Source organism: Dicentrarchus labrax, unplaced genomic scaffold (genome assembly GCF_905237075.1).
Source record: "Dicentrarchus labrax unplaced genomic scaffold, dlabrax2021, whole genome shotgun sequence".
Taxonomy (NCBI): domain Eukaryota; kingdom Metazoa; phylum Chordata; class Actinopteri; family Moronidae; genus Dicentrarchus; species Dicentrarchus labrax.
The window spans coordinates 23132352-23152537 of NW_026136704.1; the positions used below are offsets into that span (position 1 = coordinate 23132352).

Sequence of the window (20186 nt, forward strand, 5' to 3'; positions counted from 1 at the left end):
TATTGTGATGAGTACATGAGATGAACTGCACTTAAGTATGTTAACCACAAGTGGGATTAAAAAAAATAAATGCAGAACAACTTTCACAATTGTTTATTTTTTGTTTTTTTGTATCCCATATTCTGATAAATGTCAGTGTTAGAGTAGAAATTAACCTACAAATGTCTGAATAACATGCTGGTTTTGAATGGAAAGTTGATGCTCCATGTCAAAATTTAAATCAACATCTACCTGATCAATTGACACAAAACTTTGTAGACTAGAAACATTCATGATTCTCTTGAAAAAATGTCTTAACTATCAGATGGATCGCCATCAAGATGGTGAACATGGTAAACGTCTGCTTAACTTCAGCACGTTTATAATTGTCTAATGTTAGTATTTAACCTCACAAACCAGGTAGCATGACTTTTTTTTTTTCAAAGTTACAGTGTCAGACCAGTTGGAAAAAGGGAATTAATTATTCATTAGGCAGGTAATTGGTACCAATTAAATATACCTTCTAGGAACATGTTTTAAAAGTACACTATTTGGGTGTTATTATTCATTAGATTCTGTAATAATTAAAACCAACATTTATTTATAATCAAATATTATTTTACTAATTCTGTGGCCCCATCTCCACATTAATCCTTGGTGTTATGTTATAAAGACACTATTGACCAAGATTACATAAAGAACTGTTATATCAAATGGAAATGTCAGTGACAGATGTCTTAAAACCTGGCAAATAAAACAAAAGCTATCCACATGGCCAAGTACCACCGGTGGATAAGTGAGAAAATATGTTGTTTTTTTTTTTTTTTTTGGTACTTTGGTGAAGCACTCTTGCAAATTGTAAGTATAGATAACTGCTGACCACCTGGTTGTGTTTGTGAAATAGAGAAGCTAAACATCTCATTTTCTACCGTATTACACTACAGTATGATAGTACTGACAACACAGTGGACATTGTAGATGATAAAGAGAGTTTCAGAGAGAAGTGAAGAGACTCTACCTTTTCTCTCTCTCTCTCTCTCTCTCTCTCTCTCTCTCTCTCTCTCTCTCTCTCTCTCTCTCTCTCCCTTAGGATATATGATTGTTTCTTTTTGGTTTTCAGGTGGAGAAAAACATAGTTAAGATGACATTGCAGACAATTACAGCCACCACAGGGATGCTGCAGCTGCTCATGCCGCGGGATGATGTACCTGTGTGAGAAAGGAAGACTCATCAAGACTTTTCATGATATCCTGCTACATGTGTCTATGTCTGTTAAGTAGTCCATCTAAGACATTTATATAAAACTAGTCTACAGACCTCATATAGGTATACACATTGTAAGTGTGATACATCACATTCAGGGTAGACTCTAATAATCAGAGTAAGATTGTTGGGATTTGAAATTGAATGACATTTTAGCCATGCTACCAGCATGGGGAGGTCTGTCAGCCCACCTCTTTGGTCCAGACTGCGATATCAACAACTATTGGATGGATTGCCCTGAAATTTTGAACAGACATTCATGGTGCCCAGAGAATCTCAATGGTCCCCCGACTATTCCTCTCGCACCACCATGAGGTTGACATTGGTGGTTTTAAGTGATTGGAAACTAGTGGAGCGCTGCCATAGCAAGCATATTACCATCATGGATGTGGTTACCATGCTGATGAAGCATCACTTTGCCTACGGTCTACAAAGCCACTAGCATGACTGACTCGTGTGATCAAGAGGAGATACTACAAGTAACTGTAACTATGATCATTATATTTTAGTTTTTTAATTACCTATAGTTAATCTAAAAATAAAGCAAGAAATGTATTTTTGTACGTATGTCTGTACTTTGCATATCTCAGGAACTGTTCATCCAATCGATTTCAAACTGAGCCAATGGTCCTCTTTGCTGACCCCAGGGAGTTGACCAGATGGTGGCGCTTTAACAACAAACTACATTTTACAAAGACTGTGTATGTGGTGAGTGGTTTAGAGAGGTGTGAAATCCAACACCAGAATGCAGAGCAGCTGAGCTAGCAATCAGGAATAAGCTAGTTTATTAAAAAAAAGGCAACGCTGTGAATTACCAGATACTTAGTTATTCATCAGAATTAAACATTTCCCACACAAACAGCTGCTGCCTGTGCCCGGTTCTTTTAGACACCGCCAGCGGTAATAACTAGGTAGGCTAAGTGGTCAATAAAAAGAAAAGACATTTTGCACTACTCTTTATGTTTCATTGTGCCAGCCCACTCATACAGATACTCTTACCGTTAAGAACTGAGGAAACTTGAGGATCTGCTGTAAAAATTAAACCAAAAATTTAATTTCAAGGTTAATATTGTTAATTCAACAAAATAGATATATAAGATAAAATAAACCAAGCACATGTGCACGTTAAGGTATTTAATTTGCTTTCCTCTTTTGCTTACGTTTGTATTTGTGATTTTCTTCAGTCTGATAGTATGAAGGGCTATTTGTGGTACTCAGACCATCAGTCACATCACTTCTCTGTTCAGTCACGAGGATGGCGGGCGAGGTGACTGTAGTTCTGTTTGACACATACTGGGCCTCTCTTTTCCGGCGGCCAACGCCAGGGCTACAATTCTGTTCCGAAAAAAGAAGAAGACAAAAGATAACTCTGTATTATTTAGATTAGTTAAAGTATGTTTGTAAGTATCTCATAAAAACTCACAAAGGAAAGCATCAGGAATCTTTTTTGGCCTTGACACTGTTGTGATTTGCTCATCATAGTTATTGCTTAATAGTCCATATGATGTCAAAAAGATGTGAAATTACATCATGTGCCTAAAAGTGTTTTGAAAAACCAACTGAGTATCAGTATATAAAATGCCCACAAAACTGAGCAAAAGAATAAAGATAATAAGACACACATGTTGGTGATAAAGCATAATGTAGAGAGTATTACAGGTATTAATTCGCTACACGAGGACACTTCACAGAGTCTGGTGGCACAGTGCAGGTAGAATGTGGAAACCGTCTGATTTTTGTGCTCCACAAATCTGAAGGCCTCAAAGGAGAATGTTGCCTTCTGAGACACCCCGTTGAGCTCCACCTTTGTTTGTGCACCACGAGTACACCTAAGGTGGGGAAAAAAAGATTTAAGTTTCAGAGTAGGTGGAAGGTATACTGTAGTTACATATATGCAACTCACCCCATAATAAGGTCATAATAGGTGCTCTGCACAGGATATGGACTTGTTGTAGCGTAACATCTGTCCAGCAGCACATTGAACCTGCGAGGACAGACAGGTCGATTTTAAGTGTTATTTTTCAGAAATTTAACTATGTAAAACTGCAGTACTGTCGGCACTTTAATGGAATAGTTCAAACATTTGAGAAATACATTTATGATGATTTGAAAAGATGTTGTATTTTTAGACTTTGTACGGATTAAAGAAACAAGATATACCCAAACATGTTAATCAATGAACTTCAGAGGTGTCACTGGGTGGATTTTGTTACCATTGGACAGAGCCAGGCTAGCTGTTTCCACCTGTTTCTGGTCTTCATGCTAAGCTAAGCTTACAGCCTCCTTGCTGTAGCGAGATTGGTATTGATCTTCTCATCTGACACTCAGCAATTAAACAAATCAGTAAATTTCACAAAATGTCCAACTATTGTTTTCAATACCTGTCTGTTAGATTTGTAGCTTCAACTGCAACATAAACCTTGGTCTTCAGGTTGAGTCCTGTTTGTGGGATAGTAAGTAACTCTTGGTACCCTTCGTCCTGTTCCACAGAAGAAACAACAAGTTAAAAATAGCAAAAAAATACTTTGTGTTTGAATCTAAAAGCTATAAAGTAGGTCTTACCTTGTAGAGCTGCATACTCAGTGTGCTGATGAAACTACCATTGTTGTCTCTTATTGCAAGATTCACTCCGGATCTGTATTAAATGAAAAGAAATTCATATACATGTATTTATCAAAAGGTTGAATGAATTATGCTGCTTATTTCACAAGCAGTGTAGGTGTCATTTGGGGTGGCACTTGATATACTCACACAGCCAGTTGAGTGTTGTTCAGGAGATACTGCATTGGGTAGAGGCAGGAGAACTTGTACAGGATCTGCGGACGATAGGTGATCATACCTGTAGAGGGGTCTACAGAGGTAACAGTCCCAGAGATGTTGACGTACTGGACATTTGAGAAGTCAGAAAACACTCCGCTTCCGATCCGATCGATTATCTATTAGAAAAACAAACATATATTGCACTGAGATCAGTTTTCAGATGTATTCTTTGATGGATCCAATCCTTGTTATTCATATGTTATTACATTCTGTAAAAATGTACGAAAAGAAAACTTTTACTATGATATATTCTGTACTTTTCTTATATTCTTATGTACTGGGAAATCTTCTTAATTGTTCTTCTAATATATATGAGAGGAAAAAGCATCTAAATTGATATATACTTTTAAAATAGTAGGTGAAGCTATTGTGAAGAGTACCTTAAAGTTATTATTGCAGGATGCGATGGAACTTTCATTTATGGGGAATCTGAATTTTAGGATTGGTGGGTCAGTGTTCCAGTCAGCTGCCCCGAAACACTCAGGTTTGTTGTACTCTCCATTGAGGACCATGAGAGACTCATTGTAAAGAGCTTGGTACACTGGGCAAAGGTAGATGCTCAGGTCCATGTGCTCAGTGCCGCAGACCACATTTATGTCAGAGTTTTCTGGGAGGGATAAAAAACAAGGGAGGATTTAAATCAACAGAAATGGAAGTGTGAAAACTACAGTAACTAAAGAACATATGAAAGAAAATGCCACAAAACCTGGGGGTCTGTTTGTGTCACTAAGAAGGCAGAGCTCTGGTATCTGGGCCTCAGTCCTCAACATTAGGCACACAAGGGTTACCAGTCTCACTGGTCTGAGGTTGCACCTGTGAGAAAACAACAAAACAATGGGGTGGTCTGTGGTGATAAACCTACAGAAAGTTATTGTCCAAGTTGGCACCTCCCTTGTTATTAAAGAGCTTTATAGTGAGTTTTAGCTCATTGTTTAGCTGTCAAGCCCACAAGTTTACTGTTTAGGACGGTTATTCATGCTGATTTCATAGTGTTTTTGGCCGGAGTAGGCTGCTGTTTCAGTGAAAAAACTCTAAAAACCCACTGTACAATACCTGCTGAGCACTAAACAGTTAGCAACAAGCTGCTGGTGAATATAGTGGAGAATTTAGCAGCTAAAGAATCAGATATTTCCTCAGGAGTTGGTGGAGACCAAAAACAAAACCTGAAGAGAGTGAATATTGGATATTTGCCAGCTTATTCTAAGGTAATACAAATACAATGATTTCATATTTTCAGGCCATTATACACTAATGAAAACATTAATGTTATATTCCATTTCTGCCAATAGAGCCTCACAAATGGACCTTACGATCAATATTAAAATTCTTAAAACTTTTCAGAGATTTTGACGTAAGACCTCTCCACGAGACGGGGATTCAAAATTGGGTGAAAATGCAGGAGCCACCTTTGGGCCTTTACCATTTCAATAGAAATTGTTACCAAACAAATTTGTAATTAATCAAATTACCAAAAGAGTAAATGACATACAGATAACCCAGAGCTTTGGCATCAAACATAGTCATGTCTATACAATATTAAGGTTTTTATCTGCATGTTTATTTCATATTTAAATGTAATTCACTGTAAGGGAGTACAGTAAAAAAACTGGGATCAAAATATTCATTTTCTTTTTTTCAGCAGGAACTACTCTGGAATAAAAAAAATCCATATCAAAACCCAAAAGGCCCATTTCTGGCTGGTCATGATTTATGCATGATCGTGTGACATTTTTTCATTTTACATGAAATTACAACTATCACTGAATTCAGTTGCATCTTCAACAAAATCTTTCCAGAGATAATTAATAGCAAACTGAGTTTTACTTTATTTCCTACAAATTTTGTACCAGATACATTTAATTAAGAAAGATACAGGTAGAAGTAACATTGGCTCCCAAGGATAGAAACAGTATTTGTTTCCATTGTTGCAATAGTGAATATTAGTACCTTCATTCAGGTATATCATTTCATATGTATTCTACATGGGGAAAGATGGTTAAGCTATTCTAGGCACTCACCTGTAAGTCTTCATTTTGTGTCTGCCTGTTTGTTTCAATACCTCTCCATTTATAGTGGCCACCAAATAACAAAGATGTGTAAGATGAAACTTGTCAGACAAAAGAGTAACATGAGCCAGGGGGCATAAAATGCAGGACTTCCTCAACAAAAAAAAAGGTTATTTTATATGTGTTATGTCCCTGTAGGAAGATCAATGCTGGAAAAAGTACACACCCATTGATACTTTGTTGATGTTCGTGAGAACATAAATCAGCTATTTGAATATGGGATGGAAAATCCACAGCAGCTCAGGAGTTTTTGATCCAACCTAGGGAAGTCCCGATTTGACCTCAACGATCGGTATCTCCGCTGATAATGTTTTACTAATACAAACTATTATATTAATTAATCCAAATACATTGGTATACTGACTAGGTGAAAATGCCCCATAGCAGAGTAGAATCATTTGTAAAGCCATGAACCTGCTGTGATGCTTGTTTTTTCTCTAGAAGTTTAGTCCTGTGCAGCAGCTTACAGTTATACAATATACTCCTTTACAATATACTGTAGGCTATTTATTCAGCATCATATGTTTCTCTGTAGTTCTGTTAACATGCAATTTGTTGGTTTGATTTGCTGAATGAACATTCAGATTATCCCTAGTTTTACATTTTATGATTACCTTTATGGTGTTTTACTTCTTTTTTCATTGTGGAGATTTTTTGTGTGATATCACTGAATGATGGCCTACAGCTGTGAGATGCTGATTAGGATAGGATACAACAGGGGTTCCCAAAATGTTTCATGTGAAGGGCCCCCATAACAGATGCACATTAGACCACAGACCAGGATGCATGAAGCCTACTGACTTTGGTAATTTCCTGTTTTTTCCTGTAGTGTCACCAACAAGTTAATTCTGTGTGAAATTTCTTAACAACCATTGGCTTGCCATCAAATGTGGTGCCAATAAAGTCCCCCAAAGGCTGAATTTGAATGACTTTGTTGATCCTCTGACTTCTCATCTTGCGCCACCAGCAGGTCAAAGCTTTGAATTATCTAGTGAAATATCTTAACATCTTCTTGATGGATTTGCTCAAAACAGAAATTGTGATCTCCTGACTTTTTTGTTGTGCCACCAGCAGGTTGAAAGTTTTATCCACAGCCAATCTTGCTTGACTGTATTTGATGGTGAGTGATTTTATACTCAGAAATGAGTCACTTATCACACAGCGCCAGTTTATTAATTAGTTTATAATCACCTGAAAAATGAGTTATTGTGTGTTTTTGGTATTGTAGCCACTGTAGTTTCGGGAGGGAGGATGTTAAGGATATTAAATGACAACGAGGAAACAATGTGACAATGTAAAAGGATGAAATGGGTGGTCTGTGGTGATAAACCTACAGAAAGTTATTGTCCAAGTTGGCACCTCCCTTTGTTATTAAAGAGCTTTATAGTGAGTTTTAGCTCATTGTTTAGCTGTCAAGCCCACAAGTTTACTGTTTAGGACGGTTATTTGTGCTGATTTCATAGTGTTTTTGGCCGGAGTAGGCTGCTGTTTCAGTGAAAAAACTCTAAAAACCCACTGTACAATACCTGCTGAGCACTAAACAGTTAGCAACAAGCTGCTGGTGAATATAGTGGAGAATTTAGCAGCTAAAGAATCAGATATTTCCCTCAGGAGTTGGTGGAGACCAAAAACAAAACCTGAAGAGAGTGAATATTGGATATTTGCCAGCTTATTCTAAGGTAATACAAATACAATGATTTCATATTTTCAGGCCATTATACACTAATGAAAACATTAATGTTATATTCCATTTCTGCCAATAGAGCCTCACAAATGGACCTTTACGATCAATATTAAAATTCTTAAAACTTTTTCAGAGATTTTGACGTAAGACCTCTCCACGAGACGGGGAGTCAAAATTGGGTGAAAATGCAGGAGCCACCTTTGGGCCTTTACCATTTCAATAGAAATTGTTACCAAACAAATTTGTAATTAATCAAATTACCAAAAGAGTAAATGACATACAGATAACCTAGAGCTTTGGCATCAAACATAGTCATGTCTATACAATATTAAGGTTTTTATCTGCATGTTTATTTCATATTTTAATGTAATTCACTGTAAGGGAGTACAGTCAAAAAAAACTGTTGTTTAGATCAGTACACAATCAGTACTCTAACTTGTGTTACATCAGTCAGTTTTTTCATCACTCAACCAACCTATAGCTTTCTCCGATTCAGTGTGTTCATGCATACAATAAGAGACAGTCAACGTTTTAATGTTTAGTTTAATGGTGTGTTTTGTTAAAGAATAAAGCACAAGTGCTTCCTTCTTTTTTTTATTTTTATTTAATATATATTTTTTTTTTTCTTTTTTTTATTATTTTTATTATTTTTTTTTTTTTTTTTTTTTTTTTTTTTTTTTTTTTTTTTTTTTTTTTTTTTTTTTTTTTTTCCCCCTTTGTTTTTTTTTTTTTTTCTAAAGGGGGGGGAATACCCCCAGGGTGTGTCCTTCAGGGACATAGCTTTGTGAGCAGGGGAAAAAGAAAAGCACAAAGATATCATATTATACTTCATGGGTATATTAATCAATATTGATGATTACTAACTGAACAGTAATGACCAAGAAAGTAGTCCATCACAGACAAATTTGCTGATTCTTACCATGAGCAGCCGATAAAGTTTGAGGGTACAGCATCATATGTTTCTCTGCAGTTCTGTTAACATGCAATTTGTTGGTTTGATTTGCTGAATGAACATTCAGATTATCCCTAGTTCTACATTTTATGATTACCTTTATGGTGTTTTACTTCTTTTTTCATTGTGGAGATTTTTTTGTGTGATATCACTGAATGATGGCCTACAGCTGTGAGATGCTGATTAGGATAGGATACAACAGGGGTTCCCAAAATGTTTCATGTGAAGGGCCCCCATAACAGATGCACATTAGACCACAGACCAAGATGCATGAAGCCTACTGACTTTGGTAATTTCCTGTTTTTTCCTGTAGTGTCAACAACAAGTTAATTCTGTGTGAAATCTCTTAACAACCATTGGCTTGCCATCAAATGTGGTGCCAATAAAGTCCCCCAAAGGCTGAATTTGAATAACTTTGTTGATCCTCTGACTTCTCATCTTGCGCCACCAGCAGGTCAAAGTTTTGAATTATCTAGTGAAATATCTTAACATCTTCTTGATGGATTTGCTCAAAACAGAAATTGTGATCTCCTGACTTTTTTGTTGTGCCACCAGCAGGTTGAAAGTTTTATCCACAGCCAATCTTGCTTGACTGTATTTGATGGTGAATGATTTTATACTCAGAAATGAGTCACTCATCACACAGCGCCAGTTTATTAATTAGTTTATAATCACCTGAAAAATGAGTTATTGTATGTTTTTGGTATTGTAGCCACTGTAGTTTCGGGAGGGAGGATGTTAAGGATATTAAATGACAACGAGGAAACAATGTGACAATGTAAAAGGATGAAATGGGTGGTCTGTGGTGATAAACCTACAGAAAGTTATTGTCCAAGTTGGCACCTCCCTTTGTTATTAAAGAGCTTTATAGTGGGTTTTAGCTCTTGTTTAGCTGTCAAGCCCACAAGTTTACTGTTTAGGACGGTTATTCGTGCTGATTTCATAGTGTTTTTGGCCGGAGTAGGCTGCTGTTTCAGTGAAAAAACTCTAAAAACCCACTGTACAATACCTGCTGAGCACTAAACAGTTAGCAACAAGCTGCTGGTGAATATAGTGGAGCATTTAGCAGCTAAAGAATCAGATATTTCCCTCAGGAGTTGGTGGAGACCAAAAACAAAACCTGAAGAGAGTGAATATTGGATATTTGCCAGCTCATTCTAAGGTAATAAAAATACAATGATTTCATATTTTCAGGCCATTATACACTAATGAAAACATTAATGTTATATTCCATTTCTGCCAATAGAGCCTCACAAATTGACCTTTACGATCAATATTAAAATTCTTAAAACTTTTTCAGAGATTTTGAAGTAAGACCTCTCCACGAGACGGTGAGTCAAAATTGGGTGAAAATGCAGGAGCCACCTTTGGGCCTTTACCATTTCAATAGAAATTGTTACCAAACAAATTTGTAATTAATCAAATTACCAAAAGAGTAAATGACATACAGATAACCTAGAGCTTTGGCATCAAACATAGTCATGTCTATACAATATTAAAGTTTTTATCTGCATGTTGATTTTATATTTTAATGTAATTCACTGTAAGGGAGTACAGTCAAAAACTGTTGTTTAGATCAGTACACAATCAGTACTCTAACTTGTGTTACATCAGTCGGTTTTTTCATCACTCAACCGACCTATAGCTTTCTCCGATTCAGTGTGTTCATGCATACAATAAGAGACAGTCAACGTTTTAATGTTTAGTTTAATGGTGTGTTTTGTTAAAGAATAAAGCACGAGTGCTTCCTTCATCATTGTCACTGAAGACATTTGTGAAAGCTTTCTTAGCCTGGAGCTAAGAAGGTTCTAAGAATACTTTTATCTTTGCTAAGTGCAGTGTGAAAAGTCCTTAAAAGTACACAATTTCTAACTGATTACAAATAATGAGACCATTCATTAAATACTTCAATATGACTCTGACAACATGATTAAAACTAACACTTAATTATAATACACAATTTTTGTACAGATTTTGTGCCCTTATCTCCACATTAATTAACTATGTGATTCACAATGATTATAAAGTTGCAAAGATTACTGCTGACCAGCTTGTTATACTGCTGTTTGTGAAATGGAAAGGCTAAATAGTACTATGACAGTATGATATATCTGATTATTGTTTCTCATGACTTGTTTTACTGTCTCAACAGCATCACGGTCATGCTTTGTAGATGATGAAGTATTAAACTGGCAGTTTGGGAGATGCGTCAAGTGACTCCACTCTCAGTCAGGTGATGTTACTGAATCATTGGTTTTCTCCGTCTGATGTACAAAGCAAAGTAAACAGCCATGGCGACGAGGAGAATAGCTAGGATGACGAGGCAGACAATTACAGCCACCACAGGGCTGCTGTAGTTGCCCTCAGGTGACATAGCTTTGTGAGCAGGGGAAAAAGAAAAGCACAAAGATATCATATTATACTTCATGGGTATATTAATCAATATTGATGATTACTAACTGAACAGTAATGACCAAGAAAGTAGTCCATCACAGACAAATTTGCTGATTCTTACCATGAGCAGCCGATAAAGTTTGAGGGTCTCCTGAAAAATGGAGCCAAAACTATGGTCAGTAATTTAGGATTCACATTTTGTGTCATTATTGGTAAAAAATAACTGATTAAATGAACAGTTTGACATTTTAGGAAATGTGCTTATTCGCTTTCTTGCTGAGAATTAGATTAGATTGATAAAGCTACTGTCAGTAGTCTTTCAACTTAGCTTAGCATAGATACTGGATACATGGGGAAACAGTTGGCCTGGCTCTGGTGAAAAAAATCTACCTATTAGCACCTATAAAGCTCAATAATAAACACATTAGCCATTGTTTAATACAAACAAAAGTGTAAAAATAACATTACAATTTAAGGTTCTTAATGTAATTGACTGCTGGCTGTAGCTTCGTTTGTAGCACATACACGAGAGTGGTTTCAATCTTCTCATCTCCACTCAACAAAGTAAATAATTGCATTTCCTAAAATCTCAAACTATTTCTTTAATAGAAGACACCACAAGGACAGATGGCCATTTTATAATTTCAAGTGTCCTCCAGACAAATCCATTGACATATATTAAGTTATTCATCTGGTTTAATTTGCACATTTTAAGGTAATACTGTTTATTTAGCATTTGTATCTATTCACCATATAAAATGTCATTGTGATTAGATGTAGGAATATCTGTGTTTGTTACAATTTGCCCTAAAGGCTCACCAATGCTCTGTTTTCCCACAAGAATGGCAGTCGAGGAGACTGTAGCGTTGGCCAACACATCCTCAGCTTCTCTCTTTCTCCTGCTTGGGGAACTTCCACAGTTCTGTTCAAGATTGATAAAATTAACAATCAAGACTGATGTAGACTGATGTATGGATTAATTACAGTTCCTATTTGTGATATCTTAAAATATCTACTCACAGGCATTATTCCACTACACAAGGACACTTCACAGAGTCTGGTAACACAGTGCAGGTAGAATGTGGAAATCGTCTGATTTTTGTGCTCCACAAATCTGAAGGCCTCAAAGGAGAAGTGTGCCTTCTGAGACATCCCGTTGAGCTCCACCTTAGTTTGTCCGTCCCTTGCACACCTTGGGTGAAAAAGAGATGGGAAGCGTGACTGCACATGTGGAAGTAGAATGAAGCTGAGTGTAAGTTGGAAGTTATGTACATGTGTGACTCACCCTATAAAAAGGTCATAATAGTAGTCAGACATGGGATTTGGAGTTGTGGTTGCGTAGCATCTGTCAAGCAGCACGTTGAACCTTTTAGGACAGACAGGTGAATTTTTAGTGTCTATTCTTTATATTGTAACTTTGTTTACTGTAACTTGATAAAACTTAAATACCTGTCTGTCAGATTAGTAGCCTTAACTGCAACATAAATCTTGGTCTTAAGGTTGAGTCCTGTTTGTGGGATAGTAAGTATATCTTGGTACAGTTGATCCTGTTCCACAGGATGGTAGAAACAAAATCAAGTTATTAAATGTTACAAAAATACTGTCTAAATCTAAAAGTTATAGAGTAGGTCTTACCTTGTAGAGCTGCATACTCAGTGTGCTGATAAAACTACCATTGTTGTCTCTTATTGCAAGATTCACACCTGATCTGTATTAAATGAGAATAAATTCATATGTTAGAAGGTCGAATGAATCAAAAATGTAGTTGATTCATGCTTATGTCACAAGCAGTATAGGTGTCATTTGGGGTGGCACTTGATATACTCACACAGCCAGTTGAGTGTTGTTCAGGAGATACTGCATCGGGTAGAGGCAGGAGAACTTGTACAGGATCTGCGGACGATAGGTGATCATACCTGCAGAGGGGTCTACAGAGGTAACAGTCCCAGAGATGTTGACGTACTGGACATTTGAGAAGTCAGAAAACGCTCCGCTTCCAACCTGATCGATTATCTATTAGAAAAACAAACATATATTGCACTGAGATCAGTTTTCAGATGTATTCTTTGATGGATCCAATCCTTGTTATTCATATGTTATTACATTCTGTAAAAATGTACGAAAAGAAAACTTTTACTATGATATATTCTGTACTTTTCTTATATTCTTATGTACTGGGAAGTCTTCTTAATTGTTCCTCTAATATATATGAGAGGAAAAAGCATCTAAATTGATATATACTTTTAAAATAGTAGGTGAAGCTATTGTGAAGAGTACCTTAAAATTATTATTGCAGGATGCGATGGAACTTTCATTTATGGGGAATCTGAATTTTAGGACTGGTGGGTCAGTGTTCCAGTCAGCTGCCCCCAAACACTCAGGTTTGCTGTACTCTCCATTGAGGACCATGAGAGACTCATTGTAAAGAGCTTGGTACACTGGGCAAAGGTAGATGCTCAGATCCATGTGCTCAGTGCCGCAGACCACATTTATGTCAGAGTTTTCTGGGAGGGATAAAAAACAAGGGAGGATTTAAATCAAAAGAAGTGAAAGTGTGAAAACTACAGTAACTAAAGAACATATGAAAGAAAATGCCACAAAACCTGGGGGTCTGTTTGTGTCACTAAGAAGGCAGAGCTCTGGTATCTGGGCCTTGGTCCTCAGAATGAGGCCAAGTTGGCACACAAGGAGGACCAGCCTCATTGTTCTGAGTGTGGACCTGTGAGAAGAACAAAGTGCTTTGAAAGAAAAGTTTTCAGAAATAGCCAATTTTTTTGCGTCAAAGACAACTGATCAACTTTCTTTACTTGAGGGAAAAATCCAACAAAGGTAGTAGAGTTACTTGAACCTATTATGCAATATACAGTTATTAGCCACTGGAAGGAAAGAGGAAAAACTTTAAGAAGCTGTAATTTATGTTATTTCCAATGAAATGACAAATATCTTTCAATTCAGTTGAATCTTTGAAAGACATTATTCAAGAGACAACTGATGCATATACTAGTTGTACTTCTGTATTAACTTTAACGTTTTTTGTTTTTTTTTCAAATAAACTGTCATTATTGATCAGATAAAGACCCTCAAATTCTATCTCTTATATCAAGTTATATTTGAAGATGCATTGAATCCAGAACCAAAATCACTGTATTTGTAAACTCTATTTTCTTCTTTGTTATTGGTATTTGGTATAGCAATAAAAATGAAAAGAAACAACATTGCACTAATTCGAACAATTCCATGATAGATTTTTCATCCAATGAATGAGAAATAAATCCAACCTAAAGTATTAAAGTAGCAGGAAAAAGAGGTGATAAAGTTATTGTAGCACTCACCCGTAAGTCTTCATCTTGTGGCGCGTTGTCAGCCACAAGATCCCTTTATACTGTCGCCTCTACAGGGCGTGTGAGGGAATGTCTCAGATAAAATTGTAACATGAGATGGGCCTGTGACATCCTCACTTTTCTGACTGTTTTACATACACTTCAAAATGTCAACAAAATGTCAACATCGATTGTAAGCAGTTTCTTTGAAGCAACAGCCAGCTATCTTTACTGGTGTTAAGTGATGGTATGTAATAATAATGAATATCCATTTCTATATACATGCAAGGGGAATTTGTTTTAAGGAAACAATAGAGTGGGGCTTCAGGATTCATCTGGAAACAATTAGCCTGGATGATGGTTTCTTAATCTGCATTTACCCTGATTGTATTACACAGCAGTTTAATTGAAGATATTCATCATAAGAGTTCAGTCTATTAATCTTAAATCATTATCCACACTTCCTGGATTCAAATATTGACATTGCAATACCTTTGAAGTTTATAATGTTTCCTATGACATCCAGCCTGTTTTTGGTCTCATTGCTTAGTTGCAGTAATCGGTCTTCATGCCATATGTCTGCAACTTGGTCGTATTAGTGTATTATGTGATGGTATTGATTTCCGCAAAGAAGATTTATTTTGGCTTGTCCCAATCCTCATTGAGGTCAGCCAGAGAAGTCCACTAAAGCAGCTGGCAGCTGGTGAGTATGGCATTTAAACAGTGGTATTTATTGCTTTTCTTTTAGAGATGAATGAGGTCCCAGAAGTTATCGCTTTAAAACTAATAATCAGTTTTTTGGATGTAATAAAGAGGAAGTGGATGACATACTGTGGTACCTTGTTATCACAAATAATAAAAAAAAAAAGACAAAAGTGTGAATATGAATGTTTACCACAGATTCATGACTCTTTTTGTTTACAGCAGTCAGCTTTAAACTTCCAGTAATGCATTAGCAATCATCTCACATTCGGTCTGGCACAAGATATTACTTTATATGTAAGATAATGCAAGCCTAATGGCTGGTGATAATGTTATGCAATGGAAAAACACTTGACTGCTGTCTCATATGGACAGGGAGAGAGTTGCATAGGAAACCATAATGTATACAAACAGTGTTTTATTTTTCATAGGCCTATGAAAGAGTAGGATCGCTTTTTTGAGATCTTTTTATGTGAGAAAAGTCTCATTATTGTTCTTCAGAGTGTTACTTTTGTAATGGATCAGTTTTTGTTATGGCCTCAGGCTGTAAACTGTACATAGAACATTTCAGTGCTGTTTTGTACAGTCAGCGAATAAAAGACACACCTATCTGAGAGAAATCCAAAGTCTTTTGTGAAGCATCATGACACGAAAGGGACTCCTGAGTAACTCGGGTCCCTAAAGAATAACACCACAATGCACCATGAGGATACAGCCTGAAAAAGGTGCCTGCTAGATTACTTTAGTCGTATCCAATGTCAAATGCCAGTTTTAATCTCTCCTTTGTTGTTTAAATAAGCATTTGTCATCAAGCCATGCCATCAGTGTTACTGAGGGCACATTTCTTAAAAACTTGGACCCAAAAGCAGTAATTGTGGTCACCCTTGGGAAATAATAATACTAACCTGGTACATGCCTGTGGCAGATTTAGGTCAGGACCTGTGATCAAAAAGACAAATGTTCTGTTTTTAAAAAAGGAGTGGACAGTGCGTGTTTGCTGCAGGTCTTTTAAATGTCTATAGTTCCCACAAATGTAATATCTTTGGAATTATGTCCCACTTATGGTGACTCATGACTCAGCTCGAAGTTTGAGGAATTTAACCTCAATTTGTACTTGATCAGGTAGTCAGTTAAAAAATACAGGCCGATACGAAGACATAGGGCGTTGAATATTTTGATTAAACAAGAATGAAGGATAGGATGACGCTGTAGCCCTGACATTGTGTAAACCAAGAACATGTTTTGTGAGCTTTCCTGGGATGCATGCAGGGCGAGGCTTATCACGGATATATCAGTAACAATGTATATGTCGGTCAACAAGTAACAAGAAATTGTTGTGCAAAAATGCCATCGATATGTCTACGGCATACGTGCCTTCAGTTTATCCTTCAAAGAGCACTAACAGGTTTATTATTCAACTAAAATGTCCCACTCAGTACATATCTTGGTTATAATTTTGTAATTAACCAAATTTAAAGGAATTGTTCAACATTACATGCTTAAATCGCTTTCCGGCAGAGGCACAAAGAATGGAAATGGGGGAAACAGCTTTCCTGTCTAACCCAGTCCACCATTAACAAATCCACCCACCAGCACCTCTAAAGGTAACTGAGACGTTATATGTAATTTTTTTAATCCATACCAGAAACCAAAGACAAGTATTTGCTGTTTTAATTAGGATTATGTGCCAGACTAGGCCTATTTCTTGGCTCTGAGGAGTTACCAGGCAACCAGCAGAGAGTCAGGGAAATGTGTGTTGTTTTAAGATTTTTTGTACTGATTAAACAAAAAAAGATATAAAGATAGTTGTTAAAGCAGCTATCAATGCCATTTTTATAACAACGATCCATCAAAAGACAATGTGGTATTGGTCACTCGTAGTAATGCACCTAGAAAGAGCAGCTCCCCTCAACTTTAGAGCTTTACAGTGAGTTTCAGCTAATTTTTCAGCTGTCTGTCATTGCAGCTTTACTGTTTCTAGCTATCTAATGGCTTATGGACTTATTTTTGGCCACCGCAGACAGTTGTTTTTCTGTGAGATCAGACACAGTTAATGAGTAGCTGGTGAACACAGTGGAGCATTTAGCAGTTAAAAAGCCTGACACGTATTTCCCATTCATCAGGAGACCAGAAACACAACTCCAAATGAACGATAATGTTGCTCCAGTAAGGTAAGCAGCTGTTTGCCATATCTACATAAAAGGTGACGATATGTCAGTGTTGTGTTCAACGCTTGTTTGTGCTGCCCCCAAGTGGCCAAACAAATCAGTTTCTTTATAGTACCTTTCTCACTGTTTTGTTTTTCTGGCTGCAACTCACCTCTTTACCTCCGCTTTCATCATTTTCAGCCCAGTTTTTGGTCACAGCAGTAACTAAGCTACTGGTTCAAGTATAGTTCAAGGTTCAAAGGTGGTCTTTTAGTATTGGATCTGAATGGCCTCCATTTGCTGAATGAACACTGTGAGATGCAATTGAACGCTCAGAAAGCAATTTAAGTGAATGTGAGTGTTCCTGAAGGTCAATAAAGAACACAATTTTCCCCCAATAATAATCTCTGAAAACATGTTGTACTTGCTGTTCCTGGAAAACATAAAGAAAAAAGGGATCTTGGAGTATATATATCTGTAATTGTTAAACTCCAAAAACTCTTACTTTATTGTCAGCACAGAACAGCTCCATCTATATGTCCAATTTGCCTCAAAGGGTAGTGTTTGGTTAATGACTTTATCAACATGCACCCCTTAGCAACAATGGTAGGCCACTGCTCATATCACTCTCATGTGTCCATGAATGTGACTCACAGATAATGGGTACAAAGGCACCTATGGATGTTTACACTGGAATAACAACAGTAACGTAAGTCCCAGAGGATAAAACAAGTGTCTTGTCTCTATAGGCAGTCAAGGCAATTCATGTGCAAAGAGGCTCTTGGGAACAAAATCTAAATTACATAACATGGCACAGTGAACACCAAATGTTTACATAAGATCTGACATTTTTAGTCATGTTTTTGACATGCTAAACAATAAGGAGTTGTCAATACTTGAACTGAGCCAAGCATGTGCAGATATGAAACAACCTGCTTTCCACATTCAAACCTACTGACTGCATAAGCTGCCAAATTAATGTGAAATTCGCTGTGAATTAATAGTTTTATGTCACAATGCTTAAAAATATCTGACAGTGGATACATTTCCTATCATATGTTACATCTTATATCTGGCTATGATATTTTTATTTTTATTTTATTCTAGTCATGTACATTTTATTTATATTTATTGTACATAATACTTGTTACATCCATCTTATCAGATCTTCCTTTCTTTTTTATATTGTAGGGTCAAATTCACCGGAATTGTTTGGTTTAAGTTCACAATAGGTTTATTTTGAACAATAGCTATTGACTGTAATTAGAACATGCTGTTCAGTGAGTCACACTATTAAACACATGCACCTGAGCAGTGTCATAATGTATTATAACAGTAACATTGGAGGAGTCCCATTTTTTTTTTAAAGTCACATCAGGACACAACACCTGTCTGTGCTGCACTGTAAATGGTAAACCAATCCCAGGGTTATAAAACTTGATGATCTGTGACCTACTTGGTTTTTTTTTTTTTTTTTTTTGATTGTTATCTCAGAAATCCACCCCAACCTCAGTGTCAGTGTCTAAACATAATATTTGATGTTGCATTAAAGATCATGTTATTTCTTAAAGATACTATATTTCAGTATCATTGAGGCTAAAATGCCTCACTTTAACCCTGGTGTGTGGTATTAAGCTGTCCCTTTTCTCCCAGAGTCTGCTTGTACTTTAACTCCTCTTCTGGAAGAAGAACCTTTACTCAATTAAAATTACAAACAACATACTGTAAATTTTAAATTCATGCATTCAAAATCTTTTTAGAAGTACATACAGCAGAATGACCCCTCTCAGAGTAATATGCATACAATAGAAATAGTATTGTAGGATTTCTATACACATAAGTTTAATCTTGTTGTTGGTCAGAGTGAAGCTAATTTTTAACTACTTAAATATTTACTTATATACTCATATACTGTAGTGTACTGTGGGGTAATGATACATCATATTTTTTAAACTAATCAATGTTTTATATGTAAAATGGAATGTAAAAAAGTAATAATTAGCTGTCTGTATTGTGGAGTAAAAAAGTTAATTTCACTTAAAGTAGTGGTATGTAGTAGCAGAAAACAGCAGTAAACCGAGCAGTGAAGAAGTCTGTCACTAAACCTTACTAAAGTATAATTTGTCACAAGAGGACGTGGACAGATTTTTTTTTGGACCAACAGGATCCAGGAAAGAAAATTATTTCGTTTCTGAGACGTTATAGCGCCACCATCTGGCCAAATTGTATCTAATTCAGCACTTCATTGAGTCTTCAGCAATACACCCTCTAAGTGTGAAGTTGATCGGGTGAATAATTGTTGAGAAAATTGACGGACATACATACATACAGTATGTATATGTAAACATACATATAGAACCTACCTACATATATACATACATATAATACCTATATATACATACATACCCTCATACATATAGTGCCTACATATACATATATATATATATATATATATATATATATATATATATATAGATACACACATACATACGTTTGTATATATATAAGTAGGTACTATATGTATGTATATGTATGTATGTATATAAATAGGTACTTTATGTAGGTTATGTATGTAGAGAGACATAGAGAGACAGACACATTAGTGCTTTACAGGATCTGAATACTTTTTCTAATACTCTGATCAACCAGTGTTCTATGGAATAACATTGAAGTCAATATTAAATAAATAATAAAAATGTTAAAAAATAACTGTTATTCATTGCCATATATTTTTTTGTTAAATCCACAGGGAGCCACTGCAGAGGGGCAAAAGAGACACATTACTCCGAAGCCGCAGGTCGCCTACCTTTGTAGCTTTTGAAGTAAGTTTGAATCTTGTGTGTATCTTAAGATTTCCGT

General features: G+C 36.2%; 1 protein-coding gene across 6 annotated transcripts; it reads right to left on the bottom strand.

Moving 5' to 3' along the window:
* Nucleotides 1-78: 78 nt before the first annotated feature.
* On the bottom strand, nt 79-14506 carry si:dkey-4p15.5 (zona pellucida-like domain-containing protein 1). 6 transcript variants are annotated; one of them, XM_051396991.1, is made up of 11 exons: nt 8862-8879; nt 4769-4875; nt 4443-4669; nt 3994-4178; nt 3805-3877; nt 3624-3721; nt 3146-3226; nt 2900-3071; nt 2403-2577; nt 2242-2271; nt 79-1187 (listed from the first exon to the last, which is right to left on the bottom strand). In XM_051396991.1, exons 2-11 carry the CDS (start codon nt 4830-4832, stop codon nt 1096-1098), a joined length of 1197 nt encoding a protein of 398 aa, XP_051252951.1. In that variant the 5' UTR covers nt 4833-4875; nt 8862-8879; the 3' UTR covers nt 79-1095. The 6 variants fall into 6 exon arrangements, with proteins under 6 accessions (XP_051252951.1, XP_051252948.1, XP_051252949.1 ...); XM_051396988.1 differs by lacking the exon at nt 8862-8879 and adding an exon at nt 7459-7773 and having other exon boundaries at nt 4769-4920; XM_051396989.1 differs by lacking the exon at nt 8862-8879 and adding an exon at nt 6743-6760.
* Nucleotides 14507-20186: the final 5680 nt, after the last annotated feature.